The following is a 23,396-nucleotide window of genomic DNA, read 5'->3' as shown; positions in this document are numbered from 1 at the left end:
AGCCAGTTAGGTAACAGTTAAACAGTGACAGTACAGATATACATAACACATACAGGTAGACACGCAGGGAACATGTATTAGTTGAACTGCACAGTGCCTAGGCAGCCATCAGCGGTGCCACTGGTCATTGCAGCAGCCAGGTAGGTAACAATATAGGCAGAGACAGCACAGTTATTACACAGGGAACATGTATCCTCCGAGCTGCACAGCACCTAGGCAGCCATCAGTGGCACCACTGGTCGTTGCAGCAGCCAGGTATGTAACAGTTAAGCAGAGACAGTACAGTTATGCAGTGTACAAGACAGAGGAAACACAGGGGTACGTATGGCTGAGTGTACAGTTCCTAGACAGCCATATTGCGGCGCCATTTTGATCATGTTGCTCACAGCAGCAGAAGGGCTCAACAGGCCATCTTTACAGCATACAACAGGATGGATCTAAAGGCTGTGGGGGGGGGGGGCAGTGTGTTAGGGCCCTGGCTGGGGGAGGGGGTAGTCAGAATCAGAGTCAGTGAGGCTGTGAGGTCGGGGGCCAGGAGTTGGAGCTTGGGCCCTCCCTGATGCAGGAGACATACCTCCGCTCCCTCGCAGGGCACGCTGGGTGTTCATGGCCTGGGGGATCCTGCTGTCCTGGATGCAGGAGAAGAGGGGGGGAGCCGTACCCTGCCAGGGGCTGGGAACGCAGCCTGGGCTGGGAAGGCATCCACTTCCATCCTCCGTTTTACCCTCCTCTTCTGCCTGTGGTCTTCCTTCAGGCCGATGGGGGGGGCACAGCATCCTGACTCCTGCCGCTGCCAAGGCCTCATCCTGCACCGGAGGCCACAGCCGCATCATAAGGTCTAAGGTTTGTTTAATTCTTTCACAATATATATATGTATGTATGTCTGCCAACCACAGTGTTTGGTGAGGGAAATGGAGTTTGTATATTATAAGCTGTAAGCGGTTTTGAAAAAGGCCTATTAAAGGCTGAATGTCCTGATTACAGTGGAACATTCCTGGTAATTGGAGACTACTCCACTATCTCTCCCTCGGGCCGTATTGTGCCGTGGGCAGGGGGCAGATGGAAGGAGCCAAAGATCACCACTGCTCTACTCTGCAGAGCAGCCGGTGATTGCTAAAGAGATGCCGTATGGATCTCTGCAGTGCAGAGAGGGAGCTGGAGGGGCTGCCCAGCTGCTCGGGGAGTGCTGGGCATGTCCCCAAAGTGCTGAAAGCAATGATAGGCCACACCCCTTCTGACAGAGGCTATGGTCGCCTGCTTGATATCTCCACCCCCTATTCATCCAGCCGTGCTATAGAGAAGCTCAGTATATTTCTGTATCTAAATAATGGACCAGGTATATAACGATTCACCTCAATCTCAACTTCCATGCTTCTCTCCACCGCTCTCTGGATTCCCCCTATGCAAATTCTGTGTTTGCCCCTGCCTCAATTGATTTAATAAGTTGTCTACTTTTCAAAATGTTAAGTCTTGTTAGCATACCATATTATGCCTACACATTATATATGATTCATTCAAACATTAAAACTATAAGCGTTATAATTTTTTAAGTGTAGATTTTATTATTTAAAAACACTAAAATTTAGATTTGTGCTGTTGCGTATAAATACTGAAAAAAGAACCAAGGGCTGGTGGAAGTGTAGATGAAGGCAGTACAAAAGAATGAACCCAGTAGCTCCCACCTCAGAATCAGGCCTACAGTGGACTGCGAAAGGATTAATTTGTTGCACAATGTTAGGAGAGAGGAATTCCATGCATTGGCAAACACAAATAATAACTGATAGCTGGAATATTTCAGCAAAAATGAGGGGCACAGCTATGCCTCAGTGAGTAACGCATTGGAGTTGGGATCAAGTACTGGAATATTTTTTCCTATGGTTTCCAACTATGGACATATATATTTACAAACTGCTTAATAATATTTGGGGTCCATGGACATGGCTACAAAAATGTAAAGGCCCATATACCAGGGTTGTGCTTGGAGATATTTGCTAAGCCTTCGAGGGTAGGCGACTTCCCTTCAACTTCCCGGGTGCTAGATCACCCATACACACCTAGCGATTTGATCTGTGCTAAATAATGTGGTTTAAGCAGTTGCTAGACATTCTAACTATATTTTGCCTGCATGTGCTAAAGATCTGAGCCAGCGATGACGACACGTGGGACTGCACATCGCCATCACTATGGGGTGTACACACGGAGCGGCTTGTGCTTAATTTCTAAGTGATCTAGACAATTGCTTAGAAAATAGCCAAAAATCACCCGTTTATATGGGCCTTAACTGTTACAAAATTGCTAGTCAGAACACAAAGCTAACCACCAAGCTTCTATGTACGCAATATATTGTGCAGGAAATCAAGAGGCTGCAGATTGGTGGGAAAAAAATTAGAAACAGCAGCTCGACTGACTGACATAAGGTTTACTAAACTCAAATAAAGGGGCAGAGTCTTGATGCTGGTTAGGGTCTTTTGCTGTATTCGTGACTGCAACTTTATACTAATGCTAGTATCAGCCCTTCCTCATGTGTAGAGCCATGCTTTGGAATGTGCACAGTTTGAGCAGCTGCAGTCACATTTATCGGAAGCACTTGAACAAACCCAGTACTATGTGCAGAACCTCTGTCAGAGTATGGTCCCTAATGTACACAATTAAGCTCTTGAGTCCATAACCACTCCTGCATCATGTTAAGAACACTCCTGTAACACTCCCATAAGTTGGCATATCTATGTGTGACTGCAATGTGACGTTTCAGGGATTTAGATGTGCACTCATAAATAATGGTAATTTAAAAGAACATGTCAATGGTCGTATTGGTACACAAAGCTGATGTATAGAATCCATAGGAAACATGCAGTATCTACACAGGTCATACACAGAAATAACAGAACAGTGCCAAAGGAGAAAGAAAGGAGCAGGTAGAAATAATTCAGGTTATACACTTATATCAGAAGAACAAGCACATAATGCTGGAGACTAGTATATTTACTTAAGGTTTTTAACTATTTTAACCGATTAATATGGACCTTTAGTAAATATACCCCTTATAAGTGAGGTCTAATAATCTGGCAACTATCTCTATCAAGGAGACCAAATGACACCCCTATAGAGGAGATGCAAGGAGCAGCAGCATACCATGGATACCTTCAAATAGCAGGTTCTGAAACAGTTGGTAGTTGCTAAAGTCCCTTGGTGCCTGATAATTGTTCCACTGTAGCTCCAGTGCAAGCATACAAAATTCTAAAACATACTGGCCCACCATCGGAGTACCATGATGAGACAGAGAATGTCAGAGGCTACAGAAGAGGCAATTGCTAGCTCATTGAAGAAAAATACGAGACATGTCTGGATAACGGGCCACACCGCCCAAAATGTTGACTGAACCTGTTTCTCATTTCAACAGTTCATTATATGAGTATCACGAGTGCCAGCTCATTGCTACGTATATTCATCTTGGTTACAAGAGAGTGGGCACCGGAGCAGTTGTTACTAAAAGAACGAGTGCCGGGGTCTGCATATGCATATATATATATATATATAGGATACTTGCGATCTGGCACTCCCGGTACCTTGGTCAATGGCCTGGGTGCCTTCGTAGATAATTGTACATGCAGGTGGGTGAGGATTACTCCTAAGAGGTAAGTCACCAACGCGGCACTCCAGGGCTTGTGAGCAAATAATCAAATTTATTGTGCAACGGTTTCGGGGACAACGTTCCCCTTCCTCAGGCAGACAGCAATACAAAATAACAAACATAGGGTCCTACCTTATAACAGTGTGTGCAGCAGGAAGGCACCTCCTTCCGTTGTGCGTGGCCGGTGGACTGGCTCAGAGCGGGAGACGCCGCCAGCGGAATGCAGAGCGGACGTTACTTCCTGTATCTGACGTCACCCTGCTACGTCTGACACGCTAGCACCCGTTGCCAGGCATATAGGGTAGCGTGAGTTGTTTACAGACGGTAGCTAGGTTACCTGACGCCACGCAGCAGCGGTAATAGGGATGGTGCTGTTAGTGAAATACATTGTGCTGTGAAAGGTTAAGAAATGCATGCAAACACTTATTATAAAAACATGTTGCTGGTATAAGTATCAATATTACTTGCACAGTAAAACGTGCGGCATTAAGTAATGCACGCAGGTACTAAACAATGAAAATCGGGTCAATAAAGCATGTAAGACATTTTCACATCCAGAAAGGTTTATCTGGGGTCATCTTGGATCAATGAGAAATATAAAAGGGTTAATAGGGTATCCACGAGTGGATAAGTCAATCGCCCTATACAGAAAGGGGTCAGTCCATCAAGTCCCATTAATGGCAAAAATCAAAGAAACATCGGCCAAACAACAATTGTGTTTGCACCGCTGGGGACTAGGTCAATGTGTTCCACATAATACGCTCATTGAGCCCATTGGGTGAGACCGTGTTGAGCCTATAGATCCACCTGGCTTCCAATCTTAGAAGGGCTTTCTGACGATCACCCCCCCTAGGCATTGGTGGAATATGGTCTATTATAAAGTAGCGTAATGATGCCAGTGGGTGGCCCTTGGCTTTAAAGTGAGCCGCTACTGGCTGGTCCATTGGTTTGTTCTTTAAAGCAGCATTTATAGCCGAGCGGTGTGCGGCCATCCGTTCTTTGAATTGTCGAGTGGACATACCGACATAGTATAGTCCACACGGACATACTATAATATATACAATATATCTGGTGCTACAGGTGAGTGTGTGTCGGATCTGTAGCCTTTTGTCTTCATGGGGGTGTTTGAAAGATGAGCATTGAATCAAGTAGTTACATGTGATACACTTGATGCATTTGTAGCATCCCGGAGCTTTTCTTTGTCTAGTGGATGCTCGGTTGTCATCAAACCCGGTTATGTCCGTGTGTACCAATAAGTCTTTCAGGTTCCGACCCCTCTTATAGCATGTCATTGGTCTTATTTTGGAGAAGCACGGTAATTTGGAATCGGTGGCTAGAATCGGCCACAGGGCTTTGCTCGCGATGGGTATAAGGCTGCTATTCGTGTCAAATGTGGTGGACCATGGGAACACATTAGCGTTTTCCCCTTTGATGTTCTTGGGTTTAAGTAGATATTCTCGTTTAAGTTTGAGTACTTTAGCTTTAGCCTGCTGTAGGGCTGACAGGTGATAACCTCTTTCATGGAACTTGAGAATGATGTTATCAAGCTGTAGCGGGAGTGTTTCTGTATTGCTACAGATACGGGCCGCCCGGAGCATTTGGGAGTATGCCAGTCCCTTTTTCAGTGGTGGGGGATGATGGCTGCTGGAGAGCAGGAGGGTGTTCCTATCTGTTTCTTTATAGAAGATGGAGGTACTGATGTTGCCTTCATTCAACGTCACTGTCACGTCCAGAAAGTTGATGGTGTGGCTGCTATGCGCATATGTTAATTTAATGGGTCCTGGCATTGCATTGATGGTGGTCATGAGATCAACGAATTCATCTGCCATGCCCTGCCACAGCATGAACAGATCGTCGATGTATCGACACAGAAGGATGATGTTATTGTTGGCAATTTGTTCTTGAAAAAATATGCGTTCTTGGGCGATCATGAAAACATTGGCATACGCCGGTGCCACGGCCGATCCCATGGCACAGCCTGCCTGTTGGAGGTAGATTTGGCCATCGAATCGGAAGTAGTTGCGACATAGAACCAGCTCAAGCAGTTGGAGGTAGAGTTTTTTATTGAAGGTAAACTCTTCGCCAAGAGAGTCCAGAAATTCTTTCATGGCCAGGAGCCCCTGGTCATGGGGGATCGAGGTGTATAACGATGATACATCCATAGTGCATAACATAGCAGTCAGGGGTAGTCTGGGCAGTTGTTTTAGGCGATTAAGGAAACTGGTAGTGTCCATGGACACTACCAGTTTCCTTAATCGCCTAAAACAACTGCCCAGACTACCCCTGACTGCTATGTTATGCACTATGGATGTATCATCGTTATACACCTCGATCCCCCATGACCAGGGGCTCCTGGCCATGAAAGAATTTCTGGACTCTCTTGGCGAAGAGTTTACCTTCAATAAAAAACTCTACCTCCAACTGCTTGAGCTGGTTCTATGTCGCAACTACTTCCGATTCGATGGCCAAATCTACCTCCAACAGGCAGGCTGTGCCATGGGATCGGCCGTGGCACCGGCGTATGCCAATGTTTTCATGATCGCCCAAGAACGCATATTTTTTCAAGAACAAATTGCCAACAATAACATCATCCTTCTGTGTCGATACATCGACGATCTGTTCATGCTGTGGCAGGGCATGGCAGATGAATTCGTTGATCTCATGACCACCATCAATGCAATGCCAGGACCCATTAAATTAACATATGCGCATAGCAGCCACACCATCAACTTTCTGGACGTGACAGTGACGTTGAATGAAGGCAACATCAGTACCTCCATCTTCTATAAAGAAACAGATAGGAACACCCTCCTGCTCTCCAGCAGCCATCATCCCCCACCACTGAAAAAGGGACTGGCATACTCCCAAATGCTCCGGGCGGCCCGTATCTGTAGCAATACAGAAACACTCCCGCTACAGCTTGATAACATCATTCTCAAGTTCCATGAAAGAGGTTATCACCTGTCAGCCCTACAGCAGGCTAAAGCTAAAGTACTCAAACTTAAACGAGAAGATCTACTTAAACCCAAGAACATCAAAGGGGAAAACGCTAATGTGTTCCCATGGTCCACCACATTTGACACGAATAGCAGCCTTATACCCATCGCGAGCAAAGCCCTGTGGCCGATTCTAGCCACCGATTCCAAATTACCGTGCTTCTCCAAAATAAGACCAATGACATGCTATAAGAGGGGTCGGAACCTGAAAGACTTATTGGTACACACGGACATAACCGGGTTTGATGACAACCGAGCATCCACTAGACAAAGAAAAGCTCCGGGATGCTACAAATGCATCAAGTGTATCACATGTAACTACTTGATTCAATGCTCATCTTTCAAACACCCCCATGAAGACAAAAGGCTACAGATCCGACACACACTCACCTGTAGCACCAGATATATTGTATATATTATAGTATGTCCGTGTGGACTATACTATGTCGGTATGTCCACTCGACAATTCAAAGAACGGATGGCCGCACACCGCTCGGCTATAAATGCTGCTTTAAAGAACAAACCAATGGACCAGCCAGTAGCGGCTCACTTTAAAGCCAAGGGCCACCCACTGGCATCATTACGCTACTTTATAATAGACCATATTCCACCAATGCCTAGGGGGGGTGATCGTCAGAAAGCCCTTCTAAGATTGGAAGCCAGGTGGATCTATAGGCTCAACACGGTCTCACCCAATGGGCTCAATGAGCGTATTATGTGGAACACATTGACCTAGTCCCCAGCGGTGCAAACACAATTGTTGTTTGGCCGATGTTTCTTTGATTTTTGCCATTAATGGGACTTGATGGACTGACCCCTTTCTGTATAGGGCGATTGACTTATCCACTCGTGGATACCCTATTAACCCTTTTATATTTCTCATTGATCCAAGATGACCCCAGATAAACCTTTCTGGATGTGAAAATGTCTTACATGCTTTATTGACCCGATTTTCATTGTTTAGTACCTGCGTGCATTACTTAATGCCGCACGTTTTACTGTGCAAGTAATATTGATACTTATACCAGCAACATGTTTTTATAATAAGTGTTTGCATGCATTTCTTAACCTTTCACAGCACAATGTATTTCACTAACAGCACCATCCCTATTACCGCTGCTGCGTGGCGTCAGGTAACCTAGCTACCGTCTGTAAACAACTCACGCTACCCTATATGCCTGGCAACGGGTGCTAGCGTGTCAGACGTAGCAGGGTGACGTCAGATACAGGAAGTAACGTCCGCTCTGCATTCCGCTGGCGGCGTCTCCCGCTCTGAGCCAGTCCACCGGCCACGCACAACGGAAGGAGGTGCCTTCCTGCTGCACACACTGTTATAAGGTAGGACCCTATGTTTGTTATTTTGTATTGCTGTCTGCCTGAGGAAGGGGAACGTTGTCCCCGAAACCGTTGCACAATAAATTTGATTATTTGCTCACAAGCCCTGGAGTGCCGCGTTGGTGACTTACCTCTTAGGAGTAATCCTCACCCACCTGCATATATATATATATATAGACAGCACTTACCTATCCTGGGAACCAGGTTAGGAAACAGACCAGCACTCACGTAGTTTGAGTTGAAGAAAAAAAGGTGTATTAATACACCTTTTTTTCTTCAACTCAAACTACGTGAGTGCTGGTCTGTTTCCTAACCTGGTTCCCAGGATAGGTAAGTGCTGTCTATCATTATCCCTCTTGGACCCTGCACCGCATCATTCCTTAAACATCTGAGTGCCGTTTTGCTTCTCTCTCATATATATATATATATATATATATATATATATATATATATATATATATATATATATATATATATATATATATATATATATTACATTTGTAAAAAAAAAAGCGCATTATACCTCACAATTCACCTTAAAATGTATTTTTCCACAAAACACGTGTATTTAGAAAGACTCTTACCTAACTGTTTATGTCTACCTGTCGGAATGTTGCTGGTGATCAATCCCCATTTTGTCATATAAATTCATGTGCTTTCCTGCAAAGATAGGTGCATGTGTCCAAAAGTACAGTAAGCATATGATGTAAACAAAACAACATTTGCACTTGCTTGTATTAACCATTCTGTCTAAATATTACTGTCTGTAGTAAATATACAAAAGCGTATTGCTGATTGATTGTTGGAGGTCAGTGAAACTTTTGGTACCAACTTGAAGAGTTCCCCAATTTATCAGCTCCTTTCTGTGTAAACATGTTCACTAACATATGTTAACCCTTTTTAAAAAAAATTAAAAATTTCCCTTCATATGTGAGCCAGGTTTGTGAAAAAGACTTGTACTGCATGGACTGGGCAGTGAAAATGATGCAGAGGGTCTGTAAAGTGTTTAGCACACAACAGGAGAAAAGAAACTTCTTGCAGAATGTAGAAAACTCGTTTGCACGTATAATCATAGATTTGTTGCAATCTGTAATCTCAGGTGAGTGTGTCCTTTTGGAATATTTTTTATTAAAGGACCGGTAAACACTTAAAAATAAAAGTTTGTGTTAGTTTTGTGGAGATAATGCGATCCCCAGAACTGCTTCACAAAAGTCTTCACCTATAACAGGGGTGGGGAACCTCAGGCCCGGGGGCCGTATGCGGCCCCTGTAGCCGGTCTGAGTAGCCTTCCCACCTGCCTGGCAGCTTTGCCGGGAGTCAAGTACAGGGGAATTCTCGCAAGAGGTTGGTAGTTCTCGCGAGATTCCTCTTAATCAACAGCAGCTGGAGGCTGTCAGTCCTATTCAGTGGCAGCCGCTGGAGCGTGGGACGGCTGCAGCAGGATAATTTGTAAGAGAAGTTTTTACTTATGGCCCCCGAAGGTTTTTTTCCCCATACAAATGGCCCTTGGCACAAAAAAATTACCATTATAACAGCCACTATACACTCGCTCCAAAAATGTAATGTCACACAATTCAGGCTGAGAAATGGATCAGACTCAATTCATACCTCCCAACTTTTGACCTCAACAAATAGAGCGCCCGAAAAGGGGGCGGGGCGTATGCAAATGAGAGCGCGGCTTATGCTAATTAGCCGCAACCTCATTTTCATACGAGAATAGACGCTGTGCGCATGCGCACAGCGTCTATTCTACTAGATTGGGGGGTCTCCCAACTCCCACCCCCCCGCAGCAGGACAATGCCTGCCGCGGGTGGGACAGCGGGACAGGACCCGAAAATCGGGACTGTCCCTCTAAAATCGTGACAATTTTGTGACATAAAGCCGTCTAATTACAGCCTATATAAAGAAGATTTATGTTGCTATATTGCAGGTGGCCACAATGAAGAGGACAGTAGCTTCCTGAACCTTTTCCATTTGGTCAATGCTCAAGCAAATTTTCACAAGGAGATCCTGTACTTGGCCCTTAATTCCCCATCTGTCTGAGAAAAATACCTCCAGAGACTTTTGCATGTCTGCAATATGTAAAGTGATGTGTTTCAGGCAATGGAACTGCATGGACTGTGTGTGCAGAATAGCAAAACACTATTCATAATGTCATGTAGTCATCTGCAACTGTGGTGGTTGCAGGACAAGCATGGGTTCTCATTTACGCTTTACTAAATAGCTAGCAAGTATTAAAGTACTGTACAAAACAATATGTAATACTTATAGTGTAGTTATCATTAGCAAGCTGTGGCTTTATATAAAATTGTTTGAAATTTTAACTTATTGTGGCCATATTAAGAAATATATGACTGCTTCTTGTTTTCCAAAAAATAGCAAGGCAGCTGGAAAACAAAGTCCATTGCAAAGGTCCATACACACTGGGCAACTTTGTCCATCGTGTGTAGACAATGATGATGGCCAAAATCGCTGGGTTGAAAATTGCTCAGTGCATATACAGAGCAATTTTCACCCTTCTGAGCAATTTTCCTGGGGGTGGACAACTTTCCATGGCAGGACGCTATGGAAAGCCATCTGAGCTGTCGCTCATCTGCTGGTTATACCAGCAGACAAGTGGCGGCCGCCAGCAATGATGCAGGAGTGCGCATTAGCGTTCACCGCTCATCGCTGCCACGTACACATTTGGGGCTTTTCAGCTGAAAGCAGTTTGAAAAGACAAAACGGAGCTGCTTTCAACTCAAAATCACCCAGTGTGTATGGACCTTTAAACTGAGAGATCTTATTTTGTGCTTACTTTAAACTTTGTATCATTTTTAACCATTGCTTAATACAGACTTGTCCAAGTAAGATGTTTTACTATAATAATAAAGTATTTCTTCTGTGCTTCTCTGTGGTCTTTAGGGTGTGATGGATGTGGTATAGGGTTCTGACAGTCGAGATCCCGACAGTCATTATCCCGACTGGCCGGCCCCAGACAGCATAGTGAGCGCAACAAATCCCCTTGCTACGCTCACCACACTGCGGTCACGGTGGCTCGCTAAACTCGCCACCTATTCTATTCTCCCTCTATGGGGGTTGTGGACCCCCATGAGGGAGAATAGCCGGTGGCCTTCGGGCCCCCGTGTGTCGGAATTTTGACTGTCGGGATCCCCATGTCGGGTAAATGACTGTCGGGATCCCGACTGGCAACCGGGTGTGATGGTAATTTATTTTCATAATGCTTTCCTGGTGAAAGATAGAAACTTTTCAACACATGAGACACCGCCTAGTCTTCTTCTAACAAGAACGTTGACTTAGATGGCTGTGTACGCAGTGTTTAGAAATAGGCTTCACTTGTTCTTGTGGCACTGTTGCATTATCGGTTTTTGAAAAGTTGGCTGCAAGTTTCTATAAACTGAGGCAGTGGGATAAGGCTATATAACCCTTATCCCATAATACTTGTTTTTAACTCCATATTTTTTATTTTGAAACTAGTGATGTCATGCAGTGGTTTGGTGGTCATACTATCAGCTAAATTCATGTTCATCACACATTATATGATGATAAAAAAATTATTAATTTTGTCAGAGCTATATATTATTGTTATCTATATGTACGTATAGCCTATTTGAAATACAGAAAAAAAAAGCATATTTGCAGTAGTTCAGTTCATTCCTATGTGCCGGTCCCGCGACCACGAACAGAGGCAGTGGGGACTGGCGGCGTAGACCAGCAGCAGGGAGGGGGGGCCTGCATCACGGCCAACTGCAGCCCCCCCCCTGCACTGAGGTAGGTGCCGCCGCTGCACAATATTGATGGGGTTAATACACCTCTGAAACTTTTAAAATAAAATGATCGTATTGTTATCACTTTGGTATAATTTCATTCAACCTCTGCACTCAGTACTACCAGTCTATGACTTGTGAAGATTTATACTTACACTGGATTCAGAGTTACTATACAGTATGAAAGAGTATTGGCCAATGAATAGTAGGAACAATACATTAACTACTTTGTCATTTTGTTTCACACATATATATATCCATCCACACCTGGACCGGCACTCCACTCCAACAGTTCAATTTAGCTGCGTGCCTTTGCCATGATACTTACAAGCAAAGGTCCTGATTCCCCACAGGTGAACAGGAACAAGCCCGTCACTGCAGCCTTCTCAGTAAAACGAAATACTTTATTTGACCTCGACGGGCCGTTTTGGGGTAACGGAGTATCTTCTTGAAAACGGGGTGTTATCCCGAAACGGCCCATCGAGGTCAAATAAAGTATTTCGTTTTACTGAGAAGGCTGCAGGGACGTGCTTGTTCCTGTTCACCTGCGGGGAATCGGGACCTTGGCTTTATATATATATATATATATATATATATATATATATATATATATATATATATATATAAACAACAGCTTGGAGGTGCGGCACTCCCCGCAAATTAACAGGACATGAAGCGGTTTAAAGGCAACGTTTCAATGTCTTTATTGCGACATTTTCATCAGGCTCAGCCTGATGAAAATGTCGCAATAAAGACATTGAAACGTTGCCTTTAAACCGCTTCATGTCCTGTTAATTTGCGGGGAGTGCCGCACCTCCAAGCTGTTGTTTATTCCATGATTCCAGTGGGGGCACCCAGCAAAGCAGAATCCTAGCGTCTGAGCCAGTGAGTGTGCCGGTCTGCTGCTCTTTCTATATATATATATATATATATATATATATATATAAAATTTTGTCTCTAACCCCCTACATTAAATGTTCATTTTGTCATTCAATTTCTAAATAAACTATTATTGGTCCAGAAAAGAAAGTGGAAAGTACTAAAAGTATTACGCAAAGATCTGCTTGTTCTAAACATAAATATACTTGTCAACAAGTGGATTTCCTGCTAGACATGCTATTAAATTGTACATTATAAATTAAAAGTTGCAAAAGAGCAACAAGAAGGGCCTGAATGTAGGTTATTATATGAAGTTATATAGGTAGTCGGTAACAGGAAGTGCAATATTGCCTGACCAGCATTTCCATTGTTTTTAATTCCAATCTGATTGGATCCGATTCTGAGGGCATTAATAGGCCATATCCACTGCCATAATGGCTTTAATTGGAAGGAAAAGGATAAATACCATACACTATGGTTTACAAGATTACATTAAATTGAATCCTACAAATCTATTTTCTAGTGTTCTGTTTTAAGAAATTTGGGTGAATGCATTTATTTCATTTATTGAATATTTATTTAAGTGAATTTGTCAAAATAGGCGTGAAAATTGGCAAGCAAACATTTTTATCATAAGGACCTGTAATGTTAATATAAGAAATATATTTATATATTTTTTTTACCCATTTGTTTATTTTAATTTACATAACAAATGTAAGGGACGCTGGCATTTGTAGCTGATCTTTTGCACATCTCTCACAGAGATGTTGGCACTCAAAGGGTTAAGAATGGTAACGAAAGCAAATTGCAATGCCAGTCTGAATTGCTGTAGAGTAGAACAGCTGATGTTATTAGTTGCAATCGTTGCTGTGGTACATGGATATTAAATGTAAAATAAATGATCTTTAACAGTATTTTGCAATTACATTTATTTTGTATGGTCATTGAGCCATGAAAGATAGAAAAAAAAAAATTGGTGTGCTTTCCCTTTTGACCCCCATTGCTTTGGGTCTCTTCATGTGAGCAGCACTGTCCTGTACTGTCCATAGTCACAACTATCCATAGCTTTCGATGTCCACAAGACATTCTCCTGGCACACACTGGGATAAGGAGCTTCGCATATCAAGTGTTTGGCTTTGTGATGTCGGCACATCTTTCCACCTGGATATATAATTATAGGGAGAAAAAAAAAGAGCTGAAAATTAACCTACAGTAATTTTTTCATATAAAATTAAACATATCTTTGTACAAGTCAATTTGTGTTATAATTCTGTATACATTTTCATTTCTGAAATCATCACATCAGTATGTATTAGAAATACAGTTGTAAAGGTCTCTTTTTGTGCTCTGAAATGGCTCTGCAGCTGAAGTTCATAAACAGAAGGTACAGTATTAGTTCAGAGGTATGTATTAAAAGCTCTTGTGTATTATAAATGCATCAATACATTATATTACAGCATGGGATACTTTTGTCCATATATAATAAGGGTAACGAAAAGCTCTTTTATGACTGAGGCAGAAGGAAAGGCTGCCTCATTCTTCCCCTTCACTCTCCAAGGCTGGCCTCTGCTTCTCCATTAGAGCTGTAGTTGGCATCCCACGGTCAGGGCCGGCGCCACCACTAGGCAAATCTAGGCATTTGCCTAGGGCGCCGGCCACTGGAGGGCGGCATTTTGTGCCGCCCGGGTACCTGTCCTACGGCGCTGTGTATTAAAATCTGGTGGCGGAGGCAGCGGGGGTCCCTGCAGTCCATTAGAAATCACGAGCGCTATCCGCCTGGCTATGCGGAAGCGCTTCTAGTGTGAAAACTCTGGCAGCGCGGCGCACGCTGATCTCAGCCAATCAGCGTGCTGCCAGAGTTTTCACACTAGAAGCGCTTCCGCATAGCCCGACGGATAGCGCTCGTGATTTCTAATGGACTGCAGGGACCCCCGCTGCCTCCGCCGCCAGATTGAAATACACAGCGCCGCAGGACAGGTACCCCCCCCCGGCACCGGGGCGCCCCCACCCCGACTCGCCTGGGGCGCTCCGGTGCCTTGCACCGGCCCTGCCCACGGTCAGAATACCAACACCGATGCTGGAAGCCCAACTGACAGAATCATGAATTTAAGAATGCCAGGCAGGGTTATATATATATACAGTATATATGTAAACATAGACATTATATAGACAAAAAAAGTGCAGACTAAGTGCTGTAGCATCTATATGTTTGATAGAAGAAAATCAAGAAGCCATCACATCCAGTATGAAGAACAAACTGCAAGTCACCAATTCTCTAGAGAGCATGGGTGACTTGCAGTAGATTCGTCATGCTGATATGATTATGATGCTGTGGATTGCTGGATACTGGTATTTATGTATATTATCTTTACACTTGTCTACTGCAATTCTAAGCTTGATATAACTTAAAACATTGGTACTTGTGCAGTATCACGGCTCCCATCGTATGCCATATGTAGTGGCATACGATGCGATACGATTTTTACCGATTTTTGAGCATTTTTGCTCAAAAATCGTATGCGATCGCATCGGATGCCATACGATGGCATCCGATGCGATGGCACCCGATTTTGCACTGAAATGCATCAAAATGCATTGAAATGTGTATTAAACTTGTGAAATGCCCCCAAATGCCATTTTTCATAGTGCACCACCCCCCCTATCAACGTCAACCCGAAGCGTGGCGAGCGGCGTCGGTACGCGTCCTACGACCTTTTCATACCCCCACTATCCACGTCGGCGTGGAGTTTAGAATAGAAAGTGTGGCGAGCGCAGCGAGCCCCGCGAGGGGACGCGGATACCTGTGAAGCCCGCGAGGGGACGCGTATAGCTGTGAAGGTATCCGCGTCCGCTCGCCACGCTTCGGGCTCGGTGGCTCGCTGCGCTCGCCACACTTTCTATTCTCAACTCCACGCCGACGTGGATAGTGGGGGTATGAAAAGGTCGTAGGACGCGTACCGCCGCCAGGGGCAACACGTACTGCACCTCACACCCAATGTAAAGAGTGACACCCAGCCACGGAGTTGGGGGATGGGAGAGATGAAGGTGTTGTCGACAGTGATGGAGATATTGGGGGGGGGGGGGGGGGTGAGGAAAGATGAGGAGTTTAGTTTTGTCCATGTTGAGCTTTAGATAGTGTTCAGACAACCAGGTAGTTGGATACCCGGGAGAGGACAGAGGGGGGAGAGATCAGGAAAGGGGAGGTATAGTTAGGTGTCATCAGCATAGACTCAGCAATGAAGGCCAAATGAGCTTTAAGTGTGTGTGTATATATATATATATATATATATATATATATATATATATATATATATATATATATATATATATATATATATATATACATATATATACATATATATATACATATATATATATATACACATACACACACACACACACACACACACATATATATATATATATACACATACATACACACACACACACACACACACACACACACACACACAAGAGGTATACAGGCAGAAGAGAAGGGGCCTAGGACAGATCCCTGGGGGACCCCAACAGGGAGGATGGAAGGTGGTGAGGTGGAGGCAGAGGCAGACACTGAGAAGGAGCAGTTAATGAGGTAAGAGGTTAACCAGGCCAGAACAGTGCGGAGAGGCCAATAGACTGGAGGGTGTGGATAAGTACAGTATGTAGCTAGTGAGATGGCTGTATACAAGCCACTCAAGTAGTTTGGAAGCAAATGGGAGAAGAAAGATTGGGAGGTTGTTTTTTTAAAGAATAGATTAGACAAGAGCATGTTTGAATGGCAAGGGAAAGATGTAAGTAGAGACTGATAGGTTATAGAACTGCACAAGTTAAGAGCACACTGTGGGGTAGAGGGAGAGCGTAGAAGACGAGAGGGAAATGGGTCCAGGGGGCAGGGTAGAGGGGGGAGAAATTTGTGGAGGCAGCAGAGTTGCTGAGGGCAGGTGGGAGTAAAAGATTTCATGGCGGATCATATAAATTTTGGCGAAAAAGGAGGCAAAGTCAGTGGCAGTGAGAGAGGATGGGAAGAGAGTAGGAGGGGGCGAAGGAGAGTGTTAAAAGTGCTATGTGCCCCTGCCATTACCTGCACTGCTATTCTTAACATAGCGTGCCCATGTGCTGGGCAAGGTATGAATGGTCAGTGGTACTGACCAATCAGATACCAGCTATTGAATTCAACAGTTACACATATCTTCGTCCTATTCACAGCCACTGTCTGTGGCTGCTGCTGGCTCTGGGCAGCATGGCAGATCTCCTGATGGTAGTGAGATCTTGCACAAGCCCAGTGGTGCCAGCTGGGAGGACAGATGCAGCGCATCGGGGTCAGCAGTCAAATAGTCAGCGGGAGGGACGCTGGAGAGCCAGGCAAGGGGAGAGCCAGGCAGGGTCAGCGATCAAATAAGCAGCAGACAGGAGATGCCGGAGAGAGGGAGAGGAGGGCAGGGGTAGCGGGCAGGGGATGCCAGTGAACCGTTCCCCTCAACAGCGTCCCCCACCCGCTGCCTCTGTGTCTGCTGCCCTTTCTGGCTCAGTGGCTTCCCCCGCCCACTGCCTCTTTGTCCACTGACCCTGCCCGCCTCCCCCCCTGCAGTTTCCCGGGAGTTGAATGCGATAAAGCACAGGGCCTTTAGACATGAATACATCATTGCAGCCCCACTATGCAATGCCCACATTACTAGCATTGCAAAATCATACCTCCCAACTTTTGACCTGAAGAAATAGGGACACTTCGAGCGTCCGAAAAGGGGGCGGGGCGTATGCAAATGAGGGCGCGGCTTATGCTAATTAGCCTCGACTTCATTTTCATACGAGAATAGACGCTGTGCGCATGCGCACAGCGTCTATTCTACTAGATTGGGGGGTCTCCCAACTGCCACCCCCCGCAGCGGGACAATGCCTGCCGCGGGTGGGACAGCGGGACAGGACCCGAAAATCGGGACTGTCCCTCTAAAATCGTGACAGTTGGGAGGTATGCAAAATGGCTGGGCTATGATGATGCAATTTAGCATGAATCCTGTCATTGACCACTTTTTATCTGGGGACCTGTGTGAACTGGCAGGCAGAGTGGGTGGTAGGGAGTGTAGCAACCCATTGGAGACTAGCCTAACTTTCCAAGGCGAAGTGCTACATGATTACCAAAAGCCTTCTGCCCATTCTGTGACAGATGATCGGTATAATTTGAATTAATTAAATATTATTTAAAAATAGAATTATATAAGCCATTGTACTTGTTCTTTATTCTCATCATCTGTTAAATATAATTAATTCTGTATTTGATCCCTAAACACTGGTAATGATGGTGTTTTTTGTTAATGTTAAAAGGTCATAAAAGTGGTCTACAATTGTATATTCTATTATAATATAGTTTGAATTTTTCACAGATTCTCCACCAAGGCTTTATGTAAACAGCTACAACTTCCATGGCATGATGGAGAAAATGCTGATAAACAAAACTAAAGTTAAGATATATAAAACATATGTCCTATAGCTGTTTAAAGATTACTCGCTTAAATGTATAAACTTCAACAAACTGCAGCAGATATTAGAAATATGCCCAAGTTACAATAACATTTTAAGTTCCCTAAGGCTAATCCTAAGAAATAAAATTAAACATGACGTTACTATACGTAATACCTCTACTTTCATTTGCAAAAAAAAAAAAAAACAGTTTCTATGGTTACTTCTACATTGTTTCAATATACTCACTTTGATGGAAGAGCAAGCACAAGGGAGAGCACAGGAGAAAGACATAAGGTCACAGAGGAACAACATGTTACCGCTGTGAAGAAAGGCCAATTACCATGGATTTCTGTTTACGCCTCAGGAGTTGCACAGAAATCCACGTTGAGTGCAGCTAAGACTGATCACGGGCTGTAATTGAATAGCCACGGCCCTGTTTTGCAGCGGTTTTCTACATTCAACGATAACTGAAGCTGGCCATATGTATGAGACATTTGTTGACTGTAGTATGACAATGTATGAACAAATAAAACAAATTTAACAAGCCACTGCAGCATTACTATTCACCAGAACTAGACCCAAATATTAGAAATAGACTGATCTCATGAAGCATATTCCTGAGCAAAATACAAAATCAATTAATCAGTAACCAAATTTTTGCTGCAATTACATGGAGAACACACTTTACATTGCTAAATAACATGTTTCTTGTTATAAGTAAATGGTATATCACAAATGCTTTACATCAGGGGTGGACAATAAGTGGCTCTCCAGCTGTTGATGAACTACACATCCCAGCATGCCTTGCATCAGTTTTAGCATGGCCAAATATGCAAAATTAAGGCAAGACATGCTGGGATGTGTAGTTTATCAACAGCTGGAGGACAGCTTATTGTCCACCCCTGCTTTACATACTTGCAGACTTTGCTGCGCCTTATAACAGAGGGGGGGGGGGGGGGGGGGGGCACAGTAACGGGCTGTGAGGAGGGTGTGGCAGTACAAGTACATCATTGAAGCCCCACCCTTGACTATACAGTGCGGATAAAGCCCACAGTATGCAGTGGCGGCTTGTACCTCAGTGTAGGAGGGGGGATGGCCGCGATGCCACCCCCCCCCCCCCTCCGCTGGCACCATTGGTCCACCCCTGCTGACAGTCTCCACCACGGACCTGGGACCATTGCATTCGCATACCCCAGGTTCTATAGGCTGCAGTTGAAGCAACCCATAGAGGCATCTCAGAGGGAGAAAACACCTTTTAATGGGACTGCCTTGGATGCCTGGCAAATAGGAATCCAATAGAAAGTCACTGCCCGTCACAGTGAAGCCAGTGCAGTCTCAAAGACTGCATCTGGCTTCACTTAGGCAGAGCACAGTGGCGGATTTTACCTGGGGACTGCAGTACTGCAGCCCATAGGTAAAAACCGCCACCGACTGTATGGCAGGGTGAGGCTCCAATGATTTAATTCAATACAAATCAAGTCATCCGGCCCCCTTAGACTCCGCTCTGTAATTTAGCAGTGGTGTGGGAGCAGCTGGTGGGCTATGTGAGCGGCTGCATGGAGGTGTGGGATACTTACCAGCCTTTCCTAGGAGCTGGGAGCACCACCAAATTTTCAGGAGCCTCCTAGCGGTTCAGGATGTATAGACAAGTATGCTTTACACTACATCTAGTAAATTACTTAATCAAGTTTAAACTTCACTTCAGCTATTTTTGCAAAAAATAAAACTCAAATAGGGGTGAGTGGTAGAAGATTTAGAATTGTAGAATATTTAAAAAAAATATTACTACTATAAAAGTGTTCTTTTTTTCCTAAGTTAGAATTTACTTACATTTGAAGTAATATTGGATGCGACTTTTCTCACCAAATTTTTTTGTAAGTAAAAGTATGGCAATAAAAAACAACCATTTGCTTCCAAATGCTAGAAATTTCACTCAAATGATTGGATAAATTTGTTAAATCAAACAGCTTTAACTAATTTGCCTGAATGACCATTGTCTGTTTTCCAGTGTTTTGGGCGCAAATGGTCGATTATCCTTTGCTCCCACACATTACTAGAATTTTGTTCCCACCAGACATATTGGACAGATAAATCTTTAGGCGATCCTGCAACATCCCCATACATCATATACCCAACTTTTCAACAGCATAGCAATTGGTTTCATTATGTTTAGATCTCCATTTATTTATACTGACAAATATAAATCTGGATGCTGGATAACAAGGTTTGTGTCTCTTTACATTAGTGACCAACTAAGACGGATGCAGGTCAAACAGTAACACAAGGCCCCCGTTACGCTTGGCATAATAATATTATTATGCACTATGGAAAGCTGGGCGGTGGTTAGCTATAGAGGTTATCCAAGCAGAAGCCATGTACATCAATACTTCTCTTTTGTAATGGTACAGTATAGTACTATAGATCAAAAATATAAACTGCTTGTGTATTTCAATATGTATACTTATTACAAGAGTACAGGCCCCTGGCAATGAAAGGAGACAGAAATGCTACCAGTGTCATAACAAATACACAGACTGCTGCATACTCTTTATTAGATGAATGGATCATAAAGCAATAACAGAAGGCAATGGAAATATAAGGGAATCTGACTCACCTGCAAGCAAGCATCACTTGGCTCAGCCTGGTTCCTCACAATATGTAGATAATGTATGATAGCAAGACTAGGCCAATGATGGCAAAAAACATCAGGATGAAAATGTCTAGCATCTTTTAGGCCAAGGGAAGCAGAGAATTAGGCTGTTGGAGGGGGTGGTGAGTGAGGCGGCTTATGAGGGGAGGGAGCTTGCAGCTGCTCACACTGACTGTCTCCTGTCATGCTCCTCTCTTATTCATGGTTCTCTACAAAGGAAAAACACAGCTCTGGTATCAGCAGCGTGGCCACACTCATTTCCCTTCAATTTACATATTAAGGGCAACTCGTATTAGATTGCTTATCACCTCATATGCAAGCATTCAGAAAGCAATGTAACTATCATCCTGAAGATGGATAGTGCTCTGTAATAATGCAAACACACCGTGTGGGGTGAAGGAGTGGGATTCCACACTATTTAAAGCCCTTTGCAGATAGGGATTCTAAATGAATTCTGTTTATGAAATTAGTGACAAGTGCCATTTATTCCTAACTAGTAACCAGCCAGTCAAAATTATGGAACAACAGAACAATAATGTCAATACTTGTCTTGCTCCCCCGGGCACCATCTAGTGGCCACCAGCACACAATACACTTGAATCCCCCCACAGAGGTGAGGAGCAGTGATGACCTCATTATAAGGGATAAGCGCAGTTTTAGGATTTAAAGATATGTTCTTGTAGAGGACTATATAATCAAAGAATAATTATTTTCACTTTGTTCATATAATCTGTGCCTTAAACATTTGAATGCCATCATCTCAGTGAGAGATGTTTAAAATATCCGCTAAAACCACCAGCGTCGCTTACATTTGTTATATAAATTCAAATAAAAATGTATAAAAGAATATTTTATTTCCTATATAAGGTAAACATTACAGGTCATTATGATGTATAAAAATGTTTGCTTGCGACTTCCGTTGGGCGGGGCACCTAGAGCGGCCGCATTTTAGAGAGGCTCCTTCTAGCTTTAGGAAAATCTACCTCCACTGCTTACCCTCTGCACTACCCCTAAGCATAATTTACCCCACTGAGGGGTAGATTTATCAAACAGCGCTAAGGGGCATATGCGCTCTCCCCGTGCGCTAAAGCAGGGGATAGCACTTCCCCTCATCTATCAAACCCGCTGTGTGGGTGCTGTAACGGGGGAGCTATGGGGAAGGAGGGATAACGTTATAAGTTATGTAACTGGGCGCCTGCCTAATATACCTTATTTATTAAGTTGATGGATGGCCGCACGCTCCTCTTTTTTTCGCATGTACATATCGCCAGAATTATCTGGCGACGCGGGTCTCTCCTGCTGTGTTCCGCACCGCTTGCTGGTCTCCGGCGTCTGCAAATTCAAACTGCGCATGCGCTGGGTACACAGCATCCCCGGCGAACATTACCCGGCGCATGCGCCATTTGAATTTGAAGACGCCGGAGACCAGCAAGCGGAAAACTGCGCATGCGCCGGTTACACAATGCGAGACCAAGGTATCCGGCGCATGCACAGAAGACGCCACCGGAGGCCTACGGAGCATTCGTTATGGGAGGAAGCGTATCCCGGCAGGAAGGGATAACGCACTCCCATAACGTGCACACAAAGATTAATAGATTGGGGCGAAAGTCAGGTTCCTTAGCGCAATATTAATAAATCTACCCCTGAATACCTTATATCAGGAGGTTGGCAGTGATATCCTTTTGGAGCCGTCAAGTCGAATTTCCACCAGAGTCTGGCCTTCAGCGTGGAAGGCCCACATGACCGCCTGAATTTGGGCGCAAAATCAGGCGCCTTACTACAGGCGCAATACGGAGACTGGACCTAGTTTGATCGCGGCTGCTTGCCTGTGGACTGCGGTGGCCCGGAGGAGTGGCGCACTTCCTGCTTCGGGTGAGCCCCCCCCTGCTGGCTTCGCCTGCCGGTGCATATAGGTCCTTTGAAGGACCTGCCCGCGGTGTCCGACCTGCAGGCGTTCCTGAACTCCGTGATAACCCCTCTGCTGATCGGCGGGTCTCTGTCCAGTCCCCCATCTGCATACCCGCCTCGGCCTCCCTGTCTGGCTCGCACCCCCAGACCAGGAAGTTTCCTTCCTCTCCTGCCACTGCTGCGTGGTCCTCACGGGGCACTAGGGAGAGTTCCTACTGTCTATCTAACCGGGACTGGTGAGGTGGGGATGAGCCCGGTTACTTCAGCGCGGCTCCTCTGCTAAATAGAGGTACAGGGACACCAGGAGAGCCTGTACCCACTTATTCTCTGCACACTTCTACTCAGCTGGGCGAGACTACCACCTTTTGATCCTGCGGTCCCCTGGAGCAACTCTTCGGCAACACCCCGTCGGGCGGGGACGACCCTACACATCGGCATCTGCCAGTGCCCGCGGGTGACCTGTCACAGCACTCCCCTTATCTCCTGCCGCTTCTGGACATACTGCTGGGGGACATAGGCGGTGGTATCCCTGTGTTATTGATGTCGGAGGTGAGGTAAATACTGACACTGCAGAGGAACATGGAGACTGTCTGCAGTTGGAGGGGAAGATAGCCCAGTTAGTTTTTTTTTTACTTTTACATACTTTACCAGTGTATAGTGTATACCCTCCTTTTTTGGACTAAGATTGGGAATGGTAAAATGTGTTGAAGGCAGCGGTAGCAGAACCAGGCACCTTGAACGAACCATGGCAAGTGAAGATAGCCAAGCGAGGC

General features: G+C 44.7%; 1 protein-coding gene and 1 long non-coding RNA gene across 8 annotated transcripts in view; one reads left to right on the top strand and one right to left on the bottom strand.

The window, feature by feature from the left end:
• FBXO47 (F-box protein 47) overlaps positions 1–10,848 on the top strand; it is a 90,290-nt gene extending 79,442 nt beyond the window's left edge. For 4 of the 5 annotated variants that reach the window (XM_083147156.1, XM_083147153.1, XM_083147151.1 and 1 more), the window contains 2 exons: positions 8,902–9,061; positions 9,893–10,848. In XM_083147156.1, coding sequence (XP_083003282.1) covers positions 8,902–9,061; positions 9,893–10,005 — 273 coding nt within the window. In that variant the 3' untranslated portion in view covers positions 10,006–10,848. The remainder of the gene's footprint in view (positions 1–8,901; positions 9,062–9,892) is intronic. The other variant, XM_083147154.1, reaches the window with a different exon arrangement.
• A 2,382-nt stretch (positions 10,849–13,230) lies between these two features.
• LOC146008161 (uncharacterized) lies at positions 13,231–23,126 on the bottom strand. 3 transcript variants are annotated; one of them, XR_014444470.1, is made up of 3 exons: positions 22,986–23,126; positions 20,680–20,924; positions 13,231–13,769 (listed from the first exon to the last, which is right to left on the bottom strand). It is a non-coding gene; the product is annotated as an uncharacterized LOC146008161 (long non-coding RNA). The 3 variants fall into 3 exon arrangements; XR_014444471.1 differs by lacking the exon at positions 22,986–23,126 and adding an exon at positions 22,944–22,985; XR_014444469.1 differs by lacking the exon at positions 22,986–23,126 and adding an exon at positions 22,367–22,532.
• Between the last annotated feature and the right edge of the window lie 270 nt (positions 23,127–23,396).

The sequence above is a fragment of the Crinia signifera genome, chromosome 6 (assembly GCF_055691185.1).
Source record: "Crinia signifera chromosome 6, ASM5569118v1, whole genome shotgun sequence".
NCBI classification, from domain to species: Eukaryota; Metazoa; Chordata; class Amphibia; order Anura; family Myobatrachidae; genus Crinia; species Crinia signifera.
This window is presented reverse-complemented; position numbering and strand designations above follow the sequence as displayed.